At 36.0% G+C, this 24,856-nt stretch overlaps 1 protein-coding gene across 1 annotated transcript in view; it reads left to right on the top strand.

Moving 5' to 3' along the window:
• Positions 1-3,690: 3,690 nt before the first annotated feature.
• The window catches only part of LOC129273934 (rap guanine nucleotide exchange factor 4-like), a 40,900-nt gene continuing 19,734 nt past the window's right edge, over positions 3,691-24,856 (top strand). The window contains exons 1-4 of the mRNA XM_064108691.1: positions 3,691-6,780; positions 9,307-9,490; positions 23,278-23,423; positions 23,939-24,162. Of these exons, the coding sequence (XP_063964761.1) occupies positions 6,660-6,780; positions 9,307-9,490; positions 23,278-23,423; positions 23,939-24,162 (675 nt within the window). The 5' untranslated portion in view covers positions 3,691-6,659. The remainder of the gene's footprint in view (positions 6,781-9,306; positions 9,491-23,277; positions 23,424-23,938; positions 24,163-24,856) is intronic.

The following is a 24,856-nucleotide window of genomic DNA, read 5'->3' as shown; positions in this document are numbered from 1 at the left end:
CAATGATCCGATGACCGGGGTAATAATATGTCTGTAAAGCGCTTAGAGACGTCGTTCCGATGTATTAAGCGCTATATAAATGCGGAATGTTATTATTATTATTACATAGTGATATATCACATCATTTAATTTCTTCAGTACTCTCCAATCACTAATCACCAAAAGTCAACATGAATCTTCATTTTAGCAAATGTTGCTCAAGTGTGAAGGATCCTTCCTACAATTCATTCTTAATTTTACAATGTAAAGACATGCATTGCCAAAAAATCTTTAGCATGCTGTATAAGCCTGCCACTATAACAAGCTGTTTAAAGTTTCAAACAATTGGTTATATTTTTTACAATTATTTTTTAAAGTTATTTATCAACTTGTTTAAAACTTTAAATAAAAGCTGTTGCTGTCACAGGCTTAAAGTTTTATACAGCTTTCTATACGCCTATATTACTATATGGTATCACGCTTGGTGTCCGTCCGTTAACTTTTCTTTGTAATCGTGATAACTTAAGTTTAACTTAACCTAGGCTCATGTAATTTGGTGTGTATGGTACTAGCATGGATCCCAGGAAGCCAATTGATTTTAAGGTCAGACGGTCAAAGGTGAAGTCGCCACCTTCCACATTTCTTGCTTGAGCAATAACTCCATTTTCCGCATTACAGGCGGGTATATTACAGCATGATCGCCCCAGCGACACTCTTGTTTACAGTGCATGAAAGATTTTGTGACAATGCAAAAGCATATGTAGTTTGCCTAGCTATCAAGTCTTGGAACAAGACCAACTACTACAAGTAGTAGTGGGTAAACTGGAGACTGTTTTGAGTCAATATGAGGTTGTCATTGTTGCCAAATATACAGGGTTTTTTCTGAGCTACCGTTGGTTTTTAAAAAAGCTCGTCGACAATGATACCCACCAAGTATAATGAAGCTCTAACACTCTTGAATGTAGGTCAGTCTCGTATTCAAAATGGGCAATGATTAAAGATTCCACCGAGAGAGATGGATCTATGAATACATAATGATGTGTAATTATGTGGAAAGGACATTATACCGGAAAATAATATTTCCCCAAGGAGGGATTGAGGGGGGGGGGAAGGAGGGGAGGGGGGCTGTACTTGGTGATACACCAGTCGGTGGTAAATTGCTTTATGTTTGATACAATGGCTACTGAGTTTCAGTAACTGTTAGTTAACAGCTAGGCTAGCAAGTAGTTGAATGGCATGAAGTGGAATTGTTAAAAGAAACAATAGATTATTATCTCTCTTCTCCAAATTATACGTATTCACCTTTATCCGTTGAAGACTGAATCATTTTGTCAATACACCTGTTTTCCACAGACTCCAGTCCACATTTATCTGGGCACAGTTTCCAATGGGTAAACAAATTTAGTATAACGATTTTTGATAATGTTCTATTTTGTTGGTGGTCTGTTTAACCTTTGTATTTCCTTTTTTTTAAAAGACATTTTATAAATCAGAATTGTTAGAATTGTGCTAAGGTAACACCCTCAGGTTGTCTGAAAACCGTCTCCTTCCTGTTAGAGAGTTATATCCATTCAAAAGAGGGTCACTACTTTGATAATGTCATATCTCTGAAATAGATCTTCTTCTGCTCTGTCGTGAAAAATTGTAAGGTGTTGATATATACAACTGTCAAAGCGTACTTGTCTTCATCAAATGAGTGTCTAAACCAAGATATTTTTGATATTTGAGGATCTAACAGCAAGCAGATCAATAGTCATTCAAATTACTTGCAAAGATTTCACATCAACTTTAAATACACAAACTCGCCTGTCATAATCTTCATAATGGCATCTTTATCTTCAAATCATCTCTCAAAACCTGCTTATTTCAGCAGATGTGTAGTAATTACATGTAGCTTAAATGGATAAGCCTGTGCCTATGAATGTTTTTAACTAAATATGGTGCAATATAAATGCTGTGGATCATCATCATTATCATTTATGTCAGACATACAAAGTAAAGACACTATTTAAAATTGTTATACAATGATGATTAATATATATGAACATTACAGTAGTTGTTTAAACAGTTTTTAAACAAGTGTTTAAAATCTTCTAAAACAAAGTTTAACTTTTGATAATTCTCTGTAAAAAAACCCATGGTTGTTTAAACTGTTAAACAACTACTGCTATGTTTTATATAATAATAATAATATAGAGTATTTATAAAGTGCCAAATCCACATTGATTATGTGCTCAAGGCGCTGAAATATACTTGGTATATTATTATTACCCCGGCTGTAGCTGAGCGGCCATATAGGCGCTAAAGCATTCAAGGAATAAATCCTACCGGGTACCCATTCACCTCACCTGGGTCGAGTGCAGCACGATGTGGATAAATTTCTTGCCGAAGGAAATTACGCCATGGCTGGGATTCGAACCCACGACCATATAGTAAACAACATTGTATACAATTTTAAACAGCATTTTTATTGTGTGCTATTTACTTGTAAAACAGGATAAATGAAGTATAAGTAAATAAAAAAAAAATGAAATGAATTTGGTTGATGAAAGAGTGGAGAGGGGTAAATCACCTTTTAAAATATCCGATAAGTGACAGCAGTTTTAACTAGGATGGAAAATGCTGTCACTCCTTGGCCCTTCTCCACCCTCTTCCATCCTTTTTGCCAGGGGTGGATCCAGGATTTTCCAAAAGGGGGGACACATTTTCCAGACGAAAATTTGACAAGCAAAAACACAAGAAACAACCCCCCCCCCCAAAAAAAAAAGGGGTTTCATCTAAAATTGAAGGCTATTTCGTCCCAGGAAAAAAAAGAAATCACTTTCAAAGGGGGCGGGGGCACACTTGGGTAAAAACGTTACATTTACTTTACAAATTTGATTATGGCTCTCAAAGGAGGGGGGGGTACAGGTCGGCAGTGCCCCCCCCCCCTGGATCCACCACTGCTTTTCACCCTTCGTGTTTTTAGAGTGTATGGCCTGTATATCTCTGTATCATGCACTGTATGGAAAAGATAATCCGAGGCCCTAGTGGGGCTCACTGATTCACTTATCCATGGTACTATATCATCATGTTTACACCAATGATAAATGGCTTTTCCAAAGAGAAAAATAAAGGGGGGGGGGTGGGTGGGTTGGCCTATTACCCAAGTGGAAGTGGCAGTACTGTTGGAAACAATGAATCACCGTAATGAAATTGGAACACGTTAATAATATCAATCATTGAGATATTAATGAAAATAAATCCGAAATAACGCGATATACAGAAATGACTCTGCTTCCTCCCCCCCCCATGTTTAACCCCTGATACAGTTTATCGCACCCTCGCATTGGTGGGCGTCCTGAGTGTTTAATATTTCAGATCAATATTTCCACTCCCGCGAGCGACTTCCCGGGCAGCTAATATTCGGTTATTAATAATTCAAGCTGGGATTTTGTTTTGGGGATGTAAGCTTGGCTTGGAAGTGGATAGGTTCATGCCGTGTTCTCCTTGGATGTAGCCATGGGATGAGGAGAGGAAATAGAATGATAGAAGAACGCCCGAGGGGTGGGTATGTTTGGTGGCTGCATTGGTAGGAGTATCCATGAAAAATAGATGTCATCTTTATCCTTAATCAAGACTTTTAATCAGTGCAAAAAACTTGTATAAGCAAGAAAACAAGGTCTTTGCAACGACATTGTTAATCTTGAAACAGCTGAGCCCACAAACAGGGTATATATTTCTTGGATGAAAATGGAATATATTTGTCCGTCATTGGTGCTTACATCAGTAGAAGATGTGAAGCTAGTATGCATTATGGCAATACTCCACTGTACAGCACGAGGGTAATTATGTCTCCAACCAAATTTGGGCAGTATTTTACCCAATGCGGGAAGCATATTGTCCAGTAAGGTTAACAAATAAGCAAGAATCACTTAAGAATGGGCAAAATGTTCATCACACTGGATAAATAAAAATGCCCAAAAGAAATGCCCAATGTTGGTTGGACACATAATTACCCTCATGGAGCATTTTTACCCAATATTTTTTGAGTGTCTGATACCATGCACAGTGACTGGATTTAGAACAACTGTGTAAGTCGAAAAACAATCTTGACACCACACATATCCCCATTTTAAGGAAAAAATATGTCATAAACACATAATTATTAGATATGGCCTGAAAGAGTATGTTCTCCCAAATAATTTGATACCATATTTATGTGGTATGTGTTAACGCTAGGATGATCAGGAGGCATTCTTTGCAGTGATGTAAATTTTGATTTGTGCCAAAGTTAGGCATGAATGCAACGAATGAAGTCAGATGCCTATAATGTCATAATCCTACAAGGGTTGCATAAAATCCATTTCAAAGCTCCTTTGTTAGTAATCTCCATTATACATGTAACTGTTTAATAAACACTTTAATGTCAAGTCTCAAGTTAATTTCATTGAAAAGAGATTTGCAAATATGTTTACTAACTCATTTAGGATTATGAAACAAGTGTTTAAAATCATAAACAACAAAGTTTAAAGCTAAATTACAGTAGTTGCAGTAAAACACTAATTTCGTGAGAAAGTCTGTAAAACCAAGGTTAAGTATGACTATATCATCGTGGATCTAGATCCGGTACAGTTACATAAACTGAACTTTGTGAAATCATAAAATCTAAGCTGAAATACGATCACACTGAAGATCGCCAACACAGATAGGCACACGTGGGACAGTGTATTATTATTGCTGGAATAAAGACCCGACGGAAGTGACCGAATATGCGCTTATTTTGCTTATTTCTCAGCAATTACACAATTTCTTCCAGAATCCTTTGGCACATATTTTGTATTCATACAAACGAGACACTTGGGTGGTCATTATATTAGATTCTGTAAAAAGTCATTTTGAGATCGTTACCAGAACTGGAATTTACCTTTAATTTTTGATATTTCTCAATAAATTAAGTATGAAACCTCTGACTGACCTACAATAGATTGATTCCATTTTCAATCATTTGAAATTAATGGTAAATATTTAGCCACACCACCTGGGTTTGAAGTATGCAAATGCATACAGATTAATGTTTCAACCTTAGGCCTACACTCGACTGCAAAATGTTGTTTTTTCACCTAAAATTTAAATGAAATCATATGAATAAAATACAGTCGTGCAAGCATTTCAAACCAAATTCAGCTTCCACTAGGTGGTTTCAGACCGCCTCAAAGTTCGCCAGTTCCAGGTATTCTCTGATCGGGAAATATACCCCGATCAGAAAATACCAGGTATTTTGGCGGTCTGAAAGCAAACTACGCGTAATATCCCCGAAAGAAAATACCCGATAAATAGTAGGTACTTGGCGAAATTACGAGAACTTTCGCGGAGATTTTTCCAAGGTCGTGGGTATTTTGGCGGTCTGAAAGCAAATTACGGGAACTTTTAGCCCAGCGTGTCGTTGGGTGCGGCGCCGTGCATGGGTTGCTGCTGGGCTAGTGATTTTGAATTTCGCGCCTTGCTGCTTATCAGACCATACTGCGCATGCTCGTAACTTCAGGAACTTATCCCGAAGGGTTTGTTTCAGGGCGGTGTGAATGCAGGAATAATTAATGGGTATTTTTCAGCCTAAAAAAGTTCTCGTAATTTAACGGGGATTCTTGTGATCGAGGCGGTTTGAAACCACCTATTTTGGCTCTCGATATTAAATTCGTTCTCGACTTTGCAAAGGGGTTTCTGAAAGAGCCCCCTGGGATACAAAATGTAATCCCATTTACTGCCATTAAACAAAGTGGATAATACCTTTTATATAAGACTGTAACCTCTGAAAGTACGCGTGAAATTCAAAGCTTATCCTCCAGGCTTTGTCCCAACTAAGCACTGTAGCCTTGCAGCTAGAATAGTTACATGTATCTTTAAAACCTACATCAATGTTGTTATCACTTACCACGATAGAGGTATTGAAATTCTTTTGAGATGGAATTCCATCTATATTCTCATGTGTTATTAAGGCATCTCTTTTATAATTTATAGAAACCTATTCTTGTATAGCGCAAATATGTACATGATATGTTTCCTTTTTTGCACGTTTGGAGCTATTGATGGCTGAACAAAAAGAAAACAGTCATTCCATATTATTTGATGTTAAATACCAATTGCAGAAGTCTCTGTGATGTTTTTATTGCTTCTACCTCTCCTTGAAAAAGAGTGAGGATCACATCACTTCATTTTCTTGAAAGCGAGGATGAAAGGAAGACTATTATGCAATTCATTCTATGTAACAGTGGAAAACACTCGGTCCCTCGGATAGGACATCAAATGGAGACCCCAGTTAGCGTAGAGTCACGGAAATGGCACATTCAAGAGTCCACTGCACTCTTCGTATAAGAGTAGAGGGAAACCCTGGTGTAGTGGTCCACCTGCACTCCCTCAATCAGTTATATTGGGAGGAGAGACCTGTGGGTCATAGTGATTCAGTTTGCTTTTCACCACCCAGGCAAAAGTTTTTCAAAATGAAATAATAATGATGATGATGATGATAAAGATAATGATGATAATAGTAATAATAGCAGTAGTAATAATAATGTTCATTTACCATATAGGTTCCATCAGAAAGGCTATCCCACGCAGGTACGATCTTCCGAACATTGATCTTAGCCAAGTCACCCAACCTCATCAAAGACAGGAAGAACAACCTTCGAACCTACCGCAAATGCATGATGGGATCCGAGATGGTCGATTGGTTAATGCAGCAGGGTCAAATGATGTTGGTGAGGTCGCGACCTCAGGCTATCGGCATGTGGCAAGCTCTGCTCGAAGAGGGCGTTATAACTGAAGGTTTGTGGATTTATTTTGTCAATATTATCACAAACTGTCATTGAATGCATGCCTATGTATAAATTCTATTTTGTAATAAGTCATACCCTTTTATACTTGGGACCCTTATTTTTCAATTCATTTGGGTTTACTCCTTGGTTGAAAAGTGATTATTGAAATGTCAAATATCTTCAGATATGTTGTGCTTTTTAATCCTATGAATAGTTGTTTGGAAACCACTTCATATAATCATAGCTTGTATATTTTGTTTTGTCTACTTTATTTACCAAATCACCTATCTTTGTTTAGATAACACTGATATTAAGTCATCACATTGCCACATTCCTTTTTTTTTTGGGGGGGGGGGGGGTGGGGGAGGATAAGTGGGTAGGTTTTTTTATATTATTATTATGGTTGTTATTTTTTGTGTAACCAAATTGTGTTTATGTGATTTGCAATCACCTATTAATCATTTGTAAATTTTGTGATTTATTTCAATTTGTATAATAAAAACAGAATTATAAAAAAAAATATCTTCAGATATGATCAGAGATCGATTGCCAATGTACTATTTCTATTGTTTAAATGTCAGTATAGTAACACCTTGTTTGCATTCCTTGGATATTAATTGTAGTAAAAATCAAACTTTGGTATGGACTTTACCATGTATACAGTTATAATTCAAGTGATGACTTTATAGCAATGATTGAACTTGAATTTAACTTTGCAGGTGCTTAAATCTGCATAACAATGATGATAATCCCGCATACATTCGTAATTCCGAAGCTTCGTTATTACGAAGGTTCGGTTATTCCGAAGGTTCGTAATTCCGAAGGTTCGTTAGTCCGAAAACAAAATGAGGTTCGTAATTCCGAAGGTTCGTTAGTCCGAAAACGAAATGAGGTTCGTAATTCCGAAGGTTCGTTAGTCCGAAAACGAAATGAGGTTCGTAATTCCGAAGGTTTGTTAATCCGAAAACGAAATGAGGTTTGTAATTCCGAAGGTTCGTCCGTCCGAAAACGAAATGATTAACGAATCTTATCGGACTAACGAACCTTCGGAACATCGAACCTTATTTCATTTTCGGATTAACGAACCTTCGGAACAACGAACCTTATTCCGTTTTCGGATTAACGAACCTTCGGAACATCGAACCTTATTTCGTTTTCGGATTATCGAACCTTCGGAATAACGCCACAAATGTTCGGATTAACGAACCCTTTTACGTTTTCGGATTAACGAACATCGAGGTATAGGCAATTTACGTGTTTCGGAATTACGAATCTTCGGAATGAAGAACCTTCGGAATTACGAACCTTCGGAATTACGAAGTGTAACCGATAATCCACAGCATTTGACTTTGTGTTTACACAGAGAAAAATTGCTGTGTCTGCCCCAGCTCGCGGGCTTGATCCTACTATTTTGGTGAAAGAAAATTGCTGTGTCTGCACCGCGAGCCGATGCAGCGTGTTAACACACTATACAGTGCGTCCCAGAAAAAACGAAACCGAGATTTAGCGATGATTTATCATAACTTAATCATAAATAAAATAGACAAATGACCTACCAATGTAAAGCTTAGAATCTCCTCTTTCATCTGGTATTACTTAGATTATTTCTCATTCACGCATGATTGAGCAAAAACAATTCGAAGAAAGGATGCCAAAAACTCATTTGGCGGGGGGTATCTGAATTTCAAAAAGAAAATCACATGACTAAAAAGTTCAATATCTTCTCTTTTCTTTGATACCTAAATCACAGAAAATGGTCAAGTAGTAAAAAAGTTATGATCCCTCGAAACAATGCTTGTATTTCCATAATTTCATTAAATAAACGTGTTTTCACCGGTTTCCCACTGAAGCTATCGCGCGGTAACAAAAGACTTAATGCATGGCTGATCGTTAACAAAACGGAGTGTCGAGTGAGTTTGAACGCTAGCCTGTAAAACCTCTTCATTTTATGAAATTATTGAAATTCAAGCCTTATTTCAAATAACCAGAACTTTGTTATTTCTTGACCATTTTCTGTAATTGAGGTATCAAATTAAAGAGCAGATATTGAACTTTTTAAAAATGTGGTTTTCTTTTTAAAACCCAGATACGGCCCGCCAAATGACTTTTTGGTATCCCCTTTTCAAATTGTTTTTGCTCACTCATGCGTGAATGAGATATAATCTAAGTAATTTCAGTTGAAAGAGGAGATTCTAAGCTTTAAAATGGTAGGTCACTTGTCTATTGTATTTGCGATTAAGTTATGATAAATCATCGATAAATCTCGGTTTCGTTTTTTGTGGGACGCACTGTATATTGCACCATATTTCTTTTAAAAACATTCATAGGCGCAGGCTCATCCAATTCAGCTACTTGTTCTATTTTACTTTGATTTGAAATAAACAATGAGATAAACTATGGATGCAAATACATCATGAGTTTTCCTATAGATGTTGTCGATTTTCAATTCGTATTGGTCATCATCGATAACACCCTGCTTCAAAAGAAACCAGAATAATTCTACAGATGTAAATGCATCCTCTTTCTTCTCTCGCAGTAAACAGAGAGCACCCCTTCCAAGACGCCGAGCACCAGTACCGGTTCCGAGAGGACGATCTCGGCATCACCAGCACCCCGACGTCATCCCAGAAGAAAGCCGCGGAGGAGGAGCTACCGGAGATCGCCGGGATGCTGTCCAAGGTGGCGCCGGACGCCATGATGAGACTCATTCTACGAAAACCGTGAGTTTGAACTTTGATCTCTCTTACTGACCCAAATCATCATTCTTAGGAAAGTATCTTTAGTGTCTTTAGCTTTGGTAATAGGTCAATGATGTGAAATGGAATCAAGTATCATCTATCATTCTTGTCTTATCTTAAAACGTGTAGCAGCGATTTGATCTTTTATCAGCTGCTGATTCTCTGAAAATTTAGATGTTCAAATCAAACATATCTATCACCCTCTGTCAGTGATATTTTTATTTTTATTTAAATTTAAATATGAAAAAAAATCTAGTGCCCTCTGTCAGTGATATCTTAATCTTTATTTAAATTTAAATATGAAAAAAATCTAGTGCCCTCTGTCAGTGATATTTTTATTTAAATTTAAACATGAAAATAAAAAAAATCTAGTGCCCTCTGTCAGTGATATTTTTATTTTTATTTGAATTTAAATATGAAAAAAAAAAAATCTAGTGCCCTCTGTCAGTGATATTTTTATTTGTATTTAAATTTAAATTCAAATATTCAAATCAAACATTTCTAGTGTCCTCTACCAGCGATATTTTCATTTTCATTTAAATTTAAATATGAAAATAAAAAAATCTAGTGCCTTCTGTCAGCAATATTTTTATTTTTATCTAGATTTAAACATGAAAATCAAACATATCTAGTGCCCTTTATCAGCAATATTTTATGTTTTTCTTTTAAAAGGGCTCTTTGAGCATTTTCTCACAATTGTAGGGATTGGATATCAAGAAACTGCAAACAAAGTTAATATCCTCAATTTTCAGCCAAGTCCATACTGTGGAATAGGTTAATCAAATAGGTGGTGTCCACGTTTACAGGATATTATCAAATTAAAAAAATTATGACATTTATTTTTCATAATACCATTTGAACACACTTAAAAAAGATGTTTACACTTTCAGATGATTGCTATATGAAGAGATTATGTTATCTTAAAGTTGGTTATTCTCATTTTAACATCCTGTTATATCTTTGTTGTTCATATGTTCTTCATCTTATTTCTTCCTCTTTATCTACATCTCTAGATGGGTAAGGTTTTTAGAACTACCTAAGATTTTTTTCTGATATCTAACCGATTTCTAACACAAGGATAACCTATATTTTATCAGACTGAGTAACCTGACAAACTAACATATTGCGTACTTCCATTTATATTGCCATGTTCTAACTGCTTATGTTTTAACATAAAAAAACAGTGTTACATGTCATTTGACCAAAAAAAAAACATTTGAAAAAGAATACTTCAGAATAATGAAAATAACTAGGATTCAGTGAACCATAGACTGCTATTTCTGTCTGAAATTATGAGAAGTTATAGATACTAGACTGGATTGGTAAAAAATTGCTGTCTTTTTTCTTCTCAAGCTCATGCAGTCATGCGTTGAGATACAGAGTAGAATCCATGATTTGTCATCATAGGCACCTTGTCGATAGTCACAGTTGCGTCTTTTTTTCAGGAATCACCTTTTCATGACCAATTCTCATATTTCATCATAGATGAAGTAAAGAGGTATTTGGCAAAGCTGCAATAAAAAGACGCATAGCTCCCAGTAGCGGGATTTCTGCTAAATGACCAAACAAACACTATGAAAAGTTGACTTTACTAGAAAGATTTCCTTTCATATTAAGAAATATGTAAATAAGTTAAAAAAAATCATGAATGCCTTTGTTCCTCCCATATTTTGCTAATTCATAGAGACCTGAAAGTGAATATTGTCCTGTTGAGAAGATTATATAATACAATAAAAAAAAGAAGTTATTATGCAAATATAGTTTCATCCTCCCCCTCCATGCCAAGTATTGTAAAAAAAAATATTAAAAAAAATAATGGGAAAAAGTCATATGCATTTCTCTACGAATGGGAGAAGTGTTCTAAGAACAGGAAATAAACTTATCCTCATTTCAAGAATAAAGACTATTGCACAGAAGTAATATAAGAATAGAATAAGATATAAATTGTTGTTCAATATTAGTAGCTACCTACAATTCTAAAAATGTTACAAACTATATCACTACATGACATTATCAATGTTGGCCAGCTACAACGTTGCTTCGGCTGCTGCTTTATGTGTGGTGCTTGTCAAATAATTGTTTCTGTGAGTTTTTGTTGAGTGTTGTTGCTATGGTAACATAATGATTTTCCCCTTATAATAACGTGCATGAGTTTTATGCTTGTTTGCTACTGTTACTTGTAACCCACATTATAATATCAGTTGATTTTTGCTTTGGAAGAATTTGGTTTGATATGAATAAGTATCAAGATGATTAGGGGTGTTTTCCTTATTTTTATAATGATAAATTTTGAATTATGTAATTTAGATCAGTTACTTAGGGAGATTAGAAGCATAAGCTTTGAAGGAAATTACTAGCTACTTTATCTGAAAAAGAAGGAAAAGTGGTACATGTATATCTCATAGGCTGTGATACTATCTGGAGTATTAGCAGATACATGTATTTCATGCAATCTATAAATTAGTCACACTTGCACTTAGGCAGGTAGTCATTGTTCTATCGGAAAAAAAGTGTTCACATTGTTCTCTCATAACAAGTGAGGCATTTTTGTTTTGTGTTTCTAATGGTTGCGGTCAGGTATTTGGTTTAAAAAAAATCTCGTGTTTTACTAAATTGTCCGGTGATCATGAATGTCTTCATGAAAACCATGTCATTTCGATTTCACTTTTATCAATGTCATCAGCATCACACTCATTGTCATTTTCATCAGACAGTAATTATCATCATTGCCATCATAATCATGATTGTCATTATCATCATTGCCATCATAATCATGATTGTCATTATCATCATTGCCGTCATAATCATGATCGTCATTAATATCATCATCCCTTTCATCATTATCCCCATCATTGTTGTCATCATCATCATTATTTCCACCACCACCACCATGATTATCATTATAATCCTCTTTCACCTCCTCCTCCTCCTCATCAATATCATCGTCATCATCATCATCATTGATAACATCATCATCATGATCATAACCATCACCAACACCAACACCATCATCATCATGATTACCATTATCCTCATTATCATCATCATCATCATCATCATTAACATCATCATCATCATTATCATCATCATCATCATCATCATCATTATCATCATCATCATTACAATCATCATCATCATCAATATCATCATCATCATCAATATCATCATCATTACCACCACCAACACCATCATCATGATGATTATCGCTAACCTCATTATCATCATCATCATCATCATCATCATTACAATCATCATCATCATCATCAATATCATCATCATCAATATTATCATCATTACCATCATCAATATCATCATTATCATTAATATGATCATCATCATTACCACCAACAGCACCATCATCATGATGATATCGCTAACCTCATTATCATCATCATCATCATTATCATCATCACCATCATCATTATCATCATCATCATCAATATCATCATCAATATCATCATCATCATCATTATCAATATCATCACCATCATCATGATGATTATCACTAACCTCACCATCATCATCATCAACATAATCATCAGCAGCATCATCATCATCATCATCAATATCATCATCAATATCATCATCATCATCATCAATATCATCATCAATATCATCATCACCATCATCATCATCATCAATATCATCATCAATATCATCATCATCATCATCATCAATATCATCATCAATATCATCATCATCATCATCATCATCAATATCATCACCATCATCATGATTATCACTAACCTCATCATCATCATCATCATCGCCACCATCGTCATCATCATCATCATTGCCACCATCATCATCATTATCATTTTCCTCATCATCATTGTCATCATTATCATCATCATTTTCATCAATGTCATTATCACCATCATCATCATCAATATCGTCATTACCACCACCAACATCATCATCATCATCATTATCATCATCATCATCATCATCATCATCATCATCATCATCATCATCATTACCACAACCACCACCATCATCGTCATCATCATTATCCTCATCATCACCATTACCACCACCACCAACATCATCATCTTCATCATCATTATCATCATCATAATTTTCATCATCTCAGCCCATCATTTTTGCCATCGTCATCGTCATCTTCAACACCATCATCACTCTCTCTGTCCTAATCGTTGTCATCACAATCATCATCATCGTAGTCATCGTAACCCTCAAAATTTGAACTCTGATTTAACCTGTGATTGTCAAAATTTTGTCAGCACGAGATCCATCATAATTTACTCATGCACTTTATGAATAAAGAAAAGGAGAAGCATCATTTCCATCTTTATTTTCCCACCTAAATGTGTCCTGCTATTCTCAATGTTCAGATATCAGCATTAGCATCTTTATTCCTCTAATATATATATATCAACATACACTTTCTGATTATTAGTGATTATTTACCCAATGAACCCTTTATCTGAGATGGATCAAACTAGGATCTACGGGAAATATATATAATACAATCAATCATACTCAACAGCTCGAAGATTGTTTAGAAGGATGAGAAAGTATTCCTCTTTCATTGAAATATGGAAGTAGCGATCGTTTCTTCATGACACTTATATCTTCAAATATGCTAATCACAGCACATTCATAAAAGCTTTCTATTCCTTATTTAAAAAAAAATACATTTTGAACCAACAAATGTTATGGATATCCCTCGCTTTTCAGTATTATATAATTTAATTACAGACAAAGGGGCCAATATTCCATGACTGACTTCATTCTTTTCAATTGTTTCATAGTTTATTTATTTGATATACTTTGCATTTAAACTTTGTGAAAAGATAACATAGCCTTTTGCATGCACATAAAATGAGATTGTAACTATGTTCTTTATCGAAACAACAAAAATCATAGACATTGTGATTTTGATTGACAATGTTGCAATTTTACTTTGAATTGATGTGGTAATATGGTGAATTTTATGCAACAAGGCCATGGATACATGTTTAATTAAAGTATACCGTGAACATTTTTTTAATCAAGGGCTGTAATTGATTCAAATTATAATTGAACTTAACTCTTATTTCTTGAGTACGCCATATATCTACACCCTAAATTGGGCTGTATGTGAATTGATTGCATTTGTAAGCTCTTTGTAAGATGGGGCTTTGATATATAAGTTCACATTCATAGACATGTTGCATGTTGCATACAATATATAACTTTAATATGAATTTCTTTTGATTTGCTTTACATAAAGCATCCCCATATTTTTTTTGTTTCTTGTTGTCTTCACACTCTTATACTCACATATAGCACTCCTGTCCGAGCATGGGGGTTCGAGTAAGTACATCGCTATGTTGCCATGGTGATTTTTTAAATTCAAAATGGCTGAATTTAGAGCTTTGTACGTGATTAGGCATACCATTCACGGCTTTTGACTAGAGATCTATACACAAATGCACTGGATTTATTCATATAGAATCAGATTTAAACTATTAACCTTTTTTAATTTTTCACATGTCTATGAGGCCGTTCTCATTACGCTTTCTAAAACTAGTTTACTGGAAACCGATTCAGGAAACCACTTTGGAAGATCGCTTTGCTAGCGTTCCCACTTGATCACACGAAAGTGGTTTTCAAAATCACTTCACGTAAAGCGCTATTGTTGCTATGGAAACGCTCTCAGTGGGGTGACACGTTTCGCGCGAAATTCGAAACCGCAGCATAGGCATTCTACACCTGTTGTGTGGAGTAGCGTGCTCAAAATGTACGAATATTGCTTCCCGAAGAACGGTTGTGTCCTCACTTACGCTAAAACCAGTTTAACGAGGCAAAGCGATCTTGAAAACTACATCGCGAGGTGGTTTTCCAAACTGGTTTGGAAGATCACTTCCAAGACCGCTTCGACCGTTCTCACTACGCGTTAAACTAGTTCCACTAAACTAGTTTTAGGAACGTAGTGAGAACAGCCTCTATCTCTTGCTCCCCCAATCCCCGATCTATTTCTCTCACTCACCCTTTCTTTCCCTCCCCTCCCCTCCTTCTCCCTCTCTCTCGTTCCATCTGTATGAGCATAATTTATGCGATTAAAAAAAAAACAATTGTGGAATGCTCCCTCTCAAAGCCTTGCATGCTAATGATTCTGGTGAATTTGTGTTTTATCTCCTTGGACAGATCCTTTTTCTGTAAACAGAAAATTTATACTGCCATACTTGGTTTAAAAAACCCCTTTTAGTTCAAATAATTCTTTGGTGAATCTATTATAAGAGAAGGTTTGATAAAATAGGCTAAAAAAAATTTCGAAAATACATGTACTTGCAATGTGAAAAGCTTTCTCCGTTTTTGTATATTTTGGAATGTCCATGATCACGATGATGCAAAGATCGCACAATTGGCATTGTTAAAATTTGCATGGAATTGCATTGTTTGCTCTGTGGAAAGAAATCTGCACCACGGCATGGCACTTTCTTAGCGATATTATTGCGATTATTCATAAAATCTTAAATTGATTTTCATTTCTCAGTAATTTTCTTTCTTCCATCTGCTTTTTCTCATAGTCCCATTCTGTTCATATCATTTTGCATACCTTATTTTTAAAGTCCCTTTAGTTATTCTCTTTGCATGTAATTTACTAACATCAATTGTAATTCTGGAATGTATGTATTTCTATGCATGTTTTATCATTAATGATTAATAGATAAAGTGTTATGGCTCTGTGCATGATTGCAAGTGTGACTAATAAAAGTGATTCATTAAAACAAAATATTCCTGGAAAACTCATCTGATATGAATAATTGAAGCTCTTACAAATATCTTGGGAAATGATGTTAATTGATTCAATTACAAATGGTAGGGTGAACTACATACAAGATTGCCTGTTGGTCTGAGTAGTTGCACACTGCATTTCTGCGTGATGCAATGCTTAAAAACATAAGTTTATACTAACATTATTATTATACAGATGTGAGTTCTAATTGATGTAGATATACATGTATATCTGCAGTTTACAAATTCATTATCATAAAACATGAATGTTGTAACTATCACATCACAGTATTATTTCTAGTATAGTTTCATAAGTCTGAAGTAAATAAAGAATTAGGAGAAAATCTTTGATTACAAATGGTCCTTCTGTCTGTCTTCTGCTAGGAATGTCATACATGTATGTGTATACAGTACTTATTAAATCTTCTATTTCAACCCTGGAACTACATGTGGGGGCCCCTGTATACCTAGAAGTGGTACATTATAATATCAGCCAAATAGCTTCATTAACTACGGTACTTAGAATGTAATGGAGGAACTCATCTCATCATCTAAGACATGTAGGATCCTTCAGCCGTTACAGATAATTAGGGCCCCTGTTACAAAAAGCCTAAGTATTGATTGCAGTGCTGATTTCTACGATTGATTGCATTGATAATATGTGTGGGCCCGTCTTACAAAGAGTTGTGACCAATCCAATCAATCGTAACTCTATGGAAAATCCATCCATGTCATAATTTTTTCTACAAGAAATTTGCAAAATGTCCTTTGTAAACAACGGAGAACGCACCAAATAATCTAGAAATCAATGAATTTATGGATAGACATTTATATCTAGAAATTTTTTTGAACAAACATGCATTTTATATGTTGACTTTGCTGGCTTTCCATAGTTGTGATTGATTGGATCAATCGCAACTCTTTGTAAGACGGGGCCCAGGTGAATTGCTTTGCTTCTTGACACAGGGCCTTAGTCTGTCATGTAGGTTATACTGTTATTATAATTTCAAAGCAATATTCAACGTAATAAGTTGAAGAAACAAGGATGGAATATATCATTCAGTTTATTTGTATGTAATGAATTACGTCATTTAGTTTATTTATATGTAATGAGTTGTAGGCTATAATTCAGTTTATTTGTATGTAATTTTCTGATAATCAATAATCCAACCTATTGTATTTGAAGTGCCTTGTTAAAAGAAATTATTGTTTTTTTATAGTAGGCTTTTAATCTCATATAATGGTCGAAACAAAAGTCTCTCAAAGAATCACTCTGAAAGAGTACAATTATGATGGACATTACACTTTTGTTAGATTTGAATGCTAATATTACAAGTTCTTTATCAAATCTCTTTTCTCTGAATTGGGTTTTGCACTGTCGTATAGCAATATGACGGTTCGGATGACCACCAACGATATTACTGTTTAATATTAAGTTATTCAGTCACTGTGCATCGGCGGATCCAGGGGGGTGGCGCAGGGGGCGCGCGCCCCCCCCCCTAATATTTGAGCGGCGCCGCTCAAAAAAAGTAAAATAAAGAAAAGGCGCCGCTTGAAAAAATAAAAATAAAGGAAAGAAAGGAAAACTACTTTTTTCCCAACAACTTCGCCGGTATAAAGTGCGCTGCCTGCATATAACTGGTGCCAATTAAGAATAATCAGCGCCACCTAAATCTAAATCGGCGCCGGACAAGAATAATCAACGCTATTTGGTTATAAATCGGCGCAAATCAAGAAAAATTGACATTGCCAGAGTCTTAACCGGCGCCAATCAAGGATAATCAGCATCAACTAAATCTAAATCGGCGCTGGACAAGAAAAATCGGCGCCATTCGGTTATAAATCGGCGCCGTTAAAAAAAAAAAATCGACGCTGCCTGAGTTCTTAGCGCCGATCAAGGATAATCAGCGCCACCTAAATCTAAATCGGGGCCGGACAAGAATAATCAGCGCCATCTGGTTATAAATCGGCGCTTCCATAGAGGCCTAACCGGCGCAGATCAAGAATAATCAGCTCCACATCTCAATCGGCGCCGGGCAAGAATAATCAGCGCCATCTGGTTATAAATCGGCGCCGGTAAAGAAAAATCGACGCTGCCCGAGTTCTTAACCGGCGCCGATCAAGAATAATCAGCTCCACCTAAATCCAAATCGGCGCCAGTCAAGAATAATCGGCGCCTCCTGGTTCTAAATCGGTGCCAGTCGATTATGAATTGCCGCTGCCTGAATCTTACGTGACCTCTGTAAAAATAATCAGTACTACTTGTTTAAATCGGCGCCGGTCAAGACAAATCGGCGCTGCTTTTGTCTTAACCGGCGCCACCTAAATTTAAATCGGCGCCGGTCAAGAATGATCAGCGTTCCCTGGTTCCACTAAATAGGCGCCGGTAGAATAATGAAGAAGGGCCTATTGCCAACCAAATCTAGATCGGCGCTGGTCAAGAATGATCAGCGGCATCTAGCTGGTTATACATTGTATTGTTGAATGGTCATAACGAATAACGAAGCTTATCGCATGCCCTTACAGAGTGGACTGGGGCGGGAAAGTTGCCCTCAGATGTCATGAAATCTTTAACTTGTTATTTTAAAAAATCCCAGAATCATACAAAAGTGTAGAGCAAATCCTTTAATTTTGATCTTATTTTCCAATGCTTTTGTAAAAAAGGTCAGTCACTTTTCTTCTTTACACATTCCACATTGTGGCACCTCTATGGCCTTTAGTGTAAGACAGCTACTCTAGTGTTTTATGAAGATTATTCGATATTTTAGTCCAAAACGTTGCTTATACCGGGAGTGTATAATTACGCAACCATGCAGACGTATATTCGTTAGACCTTAAACCACTGAATATCATTTTCAATGTATAAATACAGTTTTTCAATACCTTTGTTTTAACGTTTAAATGTTTACGCCACAAAATTTCTTCCATTATTAAAGTTAAATATATTATTCATCTGATCACTCAGGAATAAGTTTAAAACAAAGATAACGATACCTATAAAACTGGAGAACTTTTTCCAAAGCTCTGTCTTGAAAGGTCTCTTTCTGAATTCAGCTCATAAGCATTATATCCAGTTTCATCAAAGTGACTAGATAAAAATTACTCATCATTACAAATTGCATAAGATTAGTTCCGCATGTGCAAAAATAAAATAAGATGGTAATGTTACACAGAAATCAGCAAGTGAGATAGAGCTACACAACTCGTTCTTTATTTAAAATCGTGCAAATTGTCCGCTTTTCAGATTGGAATTTAAAAATTTTCAGCTCGCGCTTCGCGCTCGCATCATTTCTGTAGCAAAACCCCATACTTTGTATGATTAAATATATGTGTCCTGTTTTCAGTTCTAATCAAAAGAACTCCCGCTTCGATTTGCAATCATCTTTTTTTGTTGGATATAATATTGTTCTCTATTAAAAACGTCCATTAAACTGTCATTTTTTTCAGATCGAAATATCAAAATTTTAAGCTCGCGCTTCGCGCTCGCATCTATTGTTTTTTTAGATACCCATCTTAATCATTAGTACCAAAATGCTTAGAATATAAACATTTCTGGTCAGAATATAAAGAAATTTTAGCTCGCCCTCGGCACTCGCATTATCTGTGTTGTGAGATATGTATCCTCCTCATGAGTTACTACAAACAGTCCTAAACAGGCACCTTTTTCCTTTTTTCAGGTCAGTATACTATAAAGATTTCAGCTCGCGCTTTGCGCCCGCATTAATTTGTTGGTGAGATATGTGTCTCTATCTCATGAGTCATATAGATATATATGTATATTTGTATATATATATGTATACACCTTTTTCAACATTTACTTTTATGGCGCCGGTGAAGTGCAAAAAATTGTGCGCCGCTCGGCAGTGCGCCCCCCCTTTCGCAAAAAGCTGGATCCGCCTATGCTGTGTGTATACTGGAGTGGTGCTCTGAAAGTGTATTTTTTTATGTCTTATGTTTTCTCACTTTCTTCCATGAATTTTTTTGTCATAACTTTTGTCTCTTCTCGATAGCGAGCACAAAAAATGTGAGGTTTTGTAAACGCCCATAATCCCATTACATGTACATGCAAAAGATGTAAAATTGATGTCATTGCCCAGCAGTCAAGAATTTTGAATTTCTTTAAGGGTCATAATATCCTTTTACCCTGCAAACTATTTGTGAAGTACACAATGATATAATAGTTTCACTCATTATTCATATGACTACCCTTTTTCACAAATATTTTTTTAATGCTACAAGCAGTTAGGTTGGCCTACATATTGTTTCCTCTATTTTTCTCTCTATCTTTCCTTTATTTCTCCCTGTCTTCTATACTCCTCAGCTATCTGTCTCTTTAATATATCTCTCGTTACTGTATTGAGGATACGTAACCACGTGTCCCCGGGCATTCCCATTGGGGCCAAAGTCTTTTACTCGGAACTAACCGGTGATATTGATTGGTCTGTCGATTAAAAGATGGGCGGGTACCTGCATGGATACATACGATAGAATAAAGAAAATCTGCAAAATACCCATTATTTAATGACAATCATGGCGATCTAGAAGATAATGACAAAAGTTATGACAAAAGAAATAATAGCTCTCCAGAAGTACACCCCCGACTTTTAAATGATTTAAATCAGCATTAACCGCTTGAAAGAAAACAGTGTCCAACAGTGTGATCACAGTGTGTTCACGTAGTGGACTACATGTATGAAGAAATATTATCCACACTGTGGATACCTAAACAGTTTGACTGTTCACAGCCTGTTCACATAGTCGAGTATGTGAATTTGTGATTTACACTGTTAATATGCTCAAATTCAACACAGTGTGACAATATTTTCACACTGTGGATACCTTAGCAGTTTGACTGTTGACAGCTTGTTCACATGGTCGAGTATGTTAATTTGTGATCACACTGTTGAAATGCCGAAATTCAACAGTGTAAAGATATTTTCACACTGTGGATACCTTAATAGTTTGACTGTACACAGCCTGTTCACATGGTCAACTATGTTAATTTGTGATCACAAAGTTAAAATGCCGAAATTCAACAGTGTGAAGATATTTTCACATTGTGGACACCTCGACAGTGTGACTGTTCACATGGTTGAGTATGTTAATTTGTGATCACACTGTTGAAATGCCGAAATTCAACAGTGTGAAGATATTTTCACACTGGACACCTCGACAGTGTGACTGTTCACAGCTTGTTCACATGGTAGCGTACAGTGTATGTGCTGAATTTGTGATCTCACTGTTGAAATGCTCAAATTTAACAGTGTGAACATAGTTTTACATTGTGTACGCTTCTACAATTTGACTGTTCACAGCGTGTTCACATGGTCAACTATGTCAAATTGTGATCACACAGCTAAAATGCCAAATTCCACAGTGTGAACATATTTTTTCACACTGTGGACACTTCGACAGTTTGACTGTTCATGGCATGTTCACATGGTCAACTATGTGAATACATGTATGTGATCACCCTGTTGTAATGCACAAATTTAACAGTCTGATGGTGATTTCACATTGTGTTCCACACTGTGGCACACACTGTGGGACACTGTGTTATTTCCAGTAATTGTATCCACTTTCTTTGCAATGGTGAATCTTAATCTGATCTCCTCTTTATATTAACCTATATATATCAATCCATCTTTCTCTTCTGATAAAATATGCTAATCATAATTGTTATTTCTGCTATTTCTTTGAATGCAGTGTTGACTATAAATCTAATTGTTACATTTGTCAGTGAACTTTATTACTTTGCTTAACATATACAGTATTTATATGCTGAAAAAGAGTGAAGTGAGTTTCATAGCACTTCTACTAATCTGCATTTACTTCTTACTTTTTTTCTTAAAATCTATTTGATGTATACTCAGTCACCAGCTTTATGGTTGTAATCATAAGGCTAGAATGCAACTTTTATTACAATTCTAAATTATTGACAGGTATATTCTTTCAAGTTGAATGAAAGACTATAGCTTTAAAGGGGAAACCCAACGCAGATAGAAAGATTTTTCTGAAGGGGTGAATGGTGAATTAGGGAAGAAGATACAGTACATCAGAAAATTTGATATTACCTTTTTACCTCTAAATTCGTGTGAGTCAGTGTCACTGTACAATTGCAGTTGACAGTCGGTTTTTCCTCCTGTTTTCACCCTTTTCATTGCTGCACAAATAACATATTGGCCTGTATTCTGAATGTCGGATAAATTTAGCCCATGGTCTAACTCGTGTTGAAATTATGGGAAGCAATAAATTTCAGAATTGCATTTATATTATACCTTCCTGTCTTTACCTGTGTGTTTCACCATGTTTTAATAATGAAGAGGACTATTTTCTTAATTATTCCGAGTTACTTTGATTGTCAACTGATCTGACAAATTGAACTGATACTGTATGAAATACCTGTCCTAGTAGGCTATATCGGTAGTTCAACCACAAATTTATGATAATATTGATAATGATACTGTGGTCCATTCATGTAGCGCTAAAGCATTCAAGGGTGCAGGTACCCTTCAGCCATTCACCTCACCTTTGGTCGAGTGCAGCACAATGTTGGTAAATTTCTTGCTGACTGAGAATAACATGCCATGGTTGGGCTTTGAACCCACGCCCCTCTGATTGAAAGATGTGATTTTGAATCACTAGACCACGACGACCCCACATTTAGACCAGAGATTAACTTATGGGTGCATATGGTCTAGTGGTTCTGGCTCTCGCCTTTCAAACAGAGGGTCGTGGGTTCGAATCCTAGCCGTGGCGTGTTTTCCTTCAGCAAGAAATTTATCCACACTGTGCTGCACTCGACCCAGGTGAGGTAAATGGGTACCGGCAGGAAGTAATTCCTCAAAAAGCTGTGTGCACCAGAATTGGTAGACTAGCTTAGCCGGGGTAATATAGAAGCGCCTTGAGCACCTAGCAAGGTGGATATGTGCACTATACAAATCCTATTTTATTTATTATTTATTAACAAGATTTTAGAACACAGGCCTGAATTCATGTTCTCTTTCTTTGTTTTTGTTCTTCAGTCCACAGGAAAGGAGTGTCGACGATCTTGAGATCATTTATGAAGAACTTCTTCATATCAAGGCCTTAGCTCACCTTTCTACTATGGTCAAGCGCCAGCTCACGAGTGTCCTCGTCTTCGAGTGCCACGAGAAAGCAGGGACAGTCTGTGAGTTGGAAAGTTACTCTTCAGAATTGTCATTCATTTACTAAAGGTTCATTTTGCCTGTCTAAAGACAAGACAGTGAATGCTCAATTTTGTACAAAAACTATAAAAGGTTGATTAAGAAGAGAAAAAAAAATGTTGAGTAAAACAGATCTATGTTCATATATGGCCAGCCACCTTTAAACATACGTTAAGTTACCTTAAATGAATTATGAGATTTTCAGTAAGTTTGAAAATGCTCTTCCTAAGTATTGAAATATGTAATTAGGCAAAGTTGATCAACAATAACCCACATTTGTGCGTGATAGAATTCGAAAGATATTACGCAAGAGCTTTGAAAATAAGGAGAAAACAACGTTTGGAAAACGTGTCCTGGTTCACTCATGCACAAGAGGTGCACGTTGCGCAATCTGTGTGAAACTTACAAGCACTCTGCAAAAGCTCGTGACAAAGAAACCCTAATATCCATTTTTTGTTCAACTTTTTTCTCAAACTGACATTGTTTATCATTTCGTCAGTGTTTCACCAAGGTGACGAGGGTCGTTCGTGGTTCATCATCCTGCGAGGATCCGTCAACGTCGTCAAGTACGGCAAGGGCGTCGTCTGTACCCTCCACGAAGGGGATGACTTCGGCAAGCTGGCCCTGGTCAACGATGCGCCGCGAGCGGCTTCCATCGTCCTGCGAGAAGACAACTGTCAGTTTCTGAGGGTCGATAAATACGATTTCAATAGGATACTTAGGGTGAGTCTAAGGTGGTGCTTCGTAAAGACTGGTGACCCCTTCTCGGGATTTTCTTTTTTCTTCTACATAACAATATGATATGATAACATAGATACAGTGTATAGCAAATACATTTTGACAAAAAATCAGACAAATTTATCATTGAATATAAAATCAGTTGCAGAAGATGGATTGCCATTGTAAGCAAAAAAATTATTGAAAATATAACAAACCAAAACATGTATTAATAGTGAGCAGAATAGATGAATTAAGTAAAAAGAATTAAAGAAAACAATCAAACAATTAACACTTCCTTTAATATATAATCAGGAAAATAAACAATGATGGTGAAAAGGAAGATGATGAAGGAGCTGATGATGTTGATGGTGATGTTGATGATGTTGATGGTGATGTTGATGATGATGATGATGATTTTGATGATGATGTTGATGTTGATGATGATGATGATGATGTTGATGATGGTGGTGGTGGGGTGGTAGAAAAGGAATAGGAAAAGATTATGGCACAGAAAGTTTACCTTGCATATTCCGATAGTAACATGACCTATACGAAATATACCTATGTTGCTTGCTTATAACATAAGAACATGTTTTATTTGTGTGTAAAGTCGTGCAGAAAACTTCACACACAGCTTTATGAAATACGTACCTGTTTTGTTTCTCTTTACATTTACTACTTCATCAAGTTATGCATG

Source organism: Lytechinus pictus, chromosome 13 (assembly GCF_037042905.1).
Source record: "Lytechinus pictus isolate F3 Inbred chromosome 13, Lp3.0, whole genome shotgun sequence".
In the NCBI taxonomy this organism is placed as follows: domain Eukaryota; kingdom Metazoa; phylum Echinodermata; class Echinoidea; order Temnopleuroida; family Toxopneustidae; genus Lytechinus; species Lytechinus pictus.
This window is presented reverse-complemented; position numbering and strand designations above follow the sequence as displayed.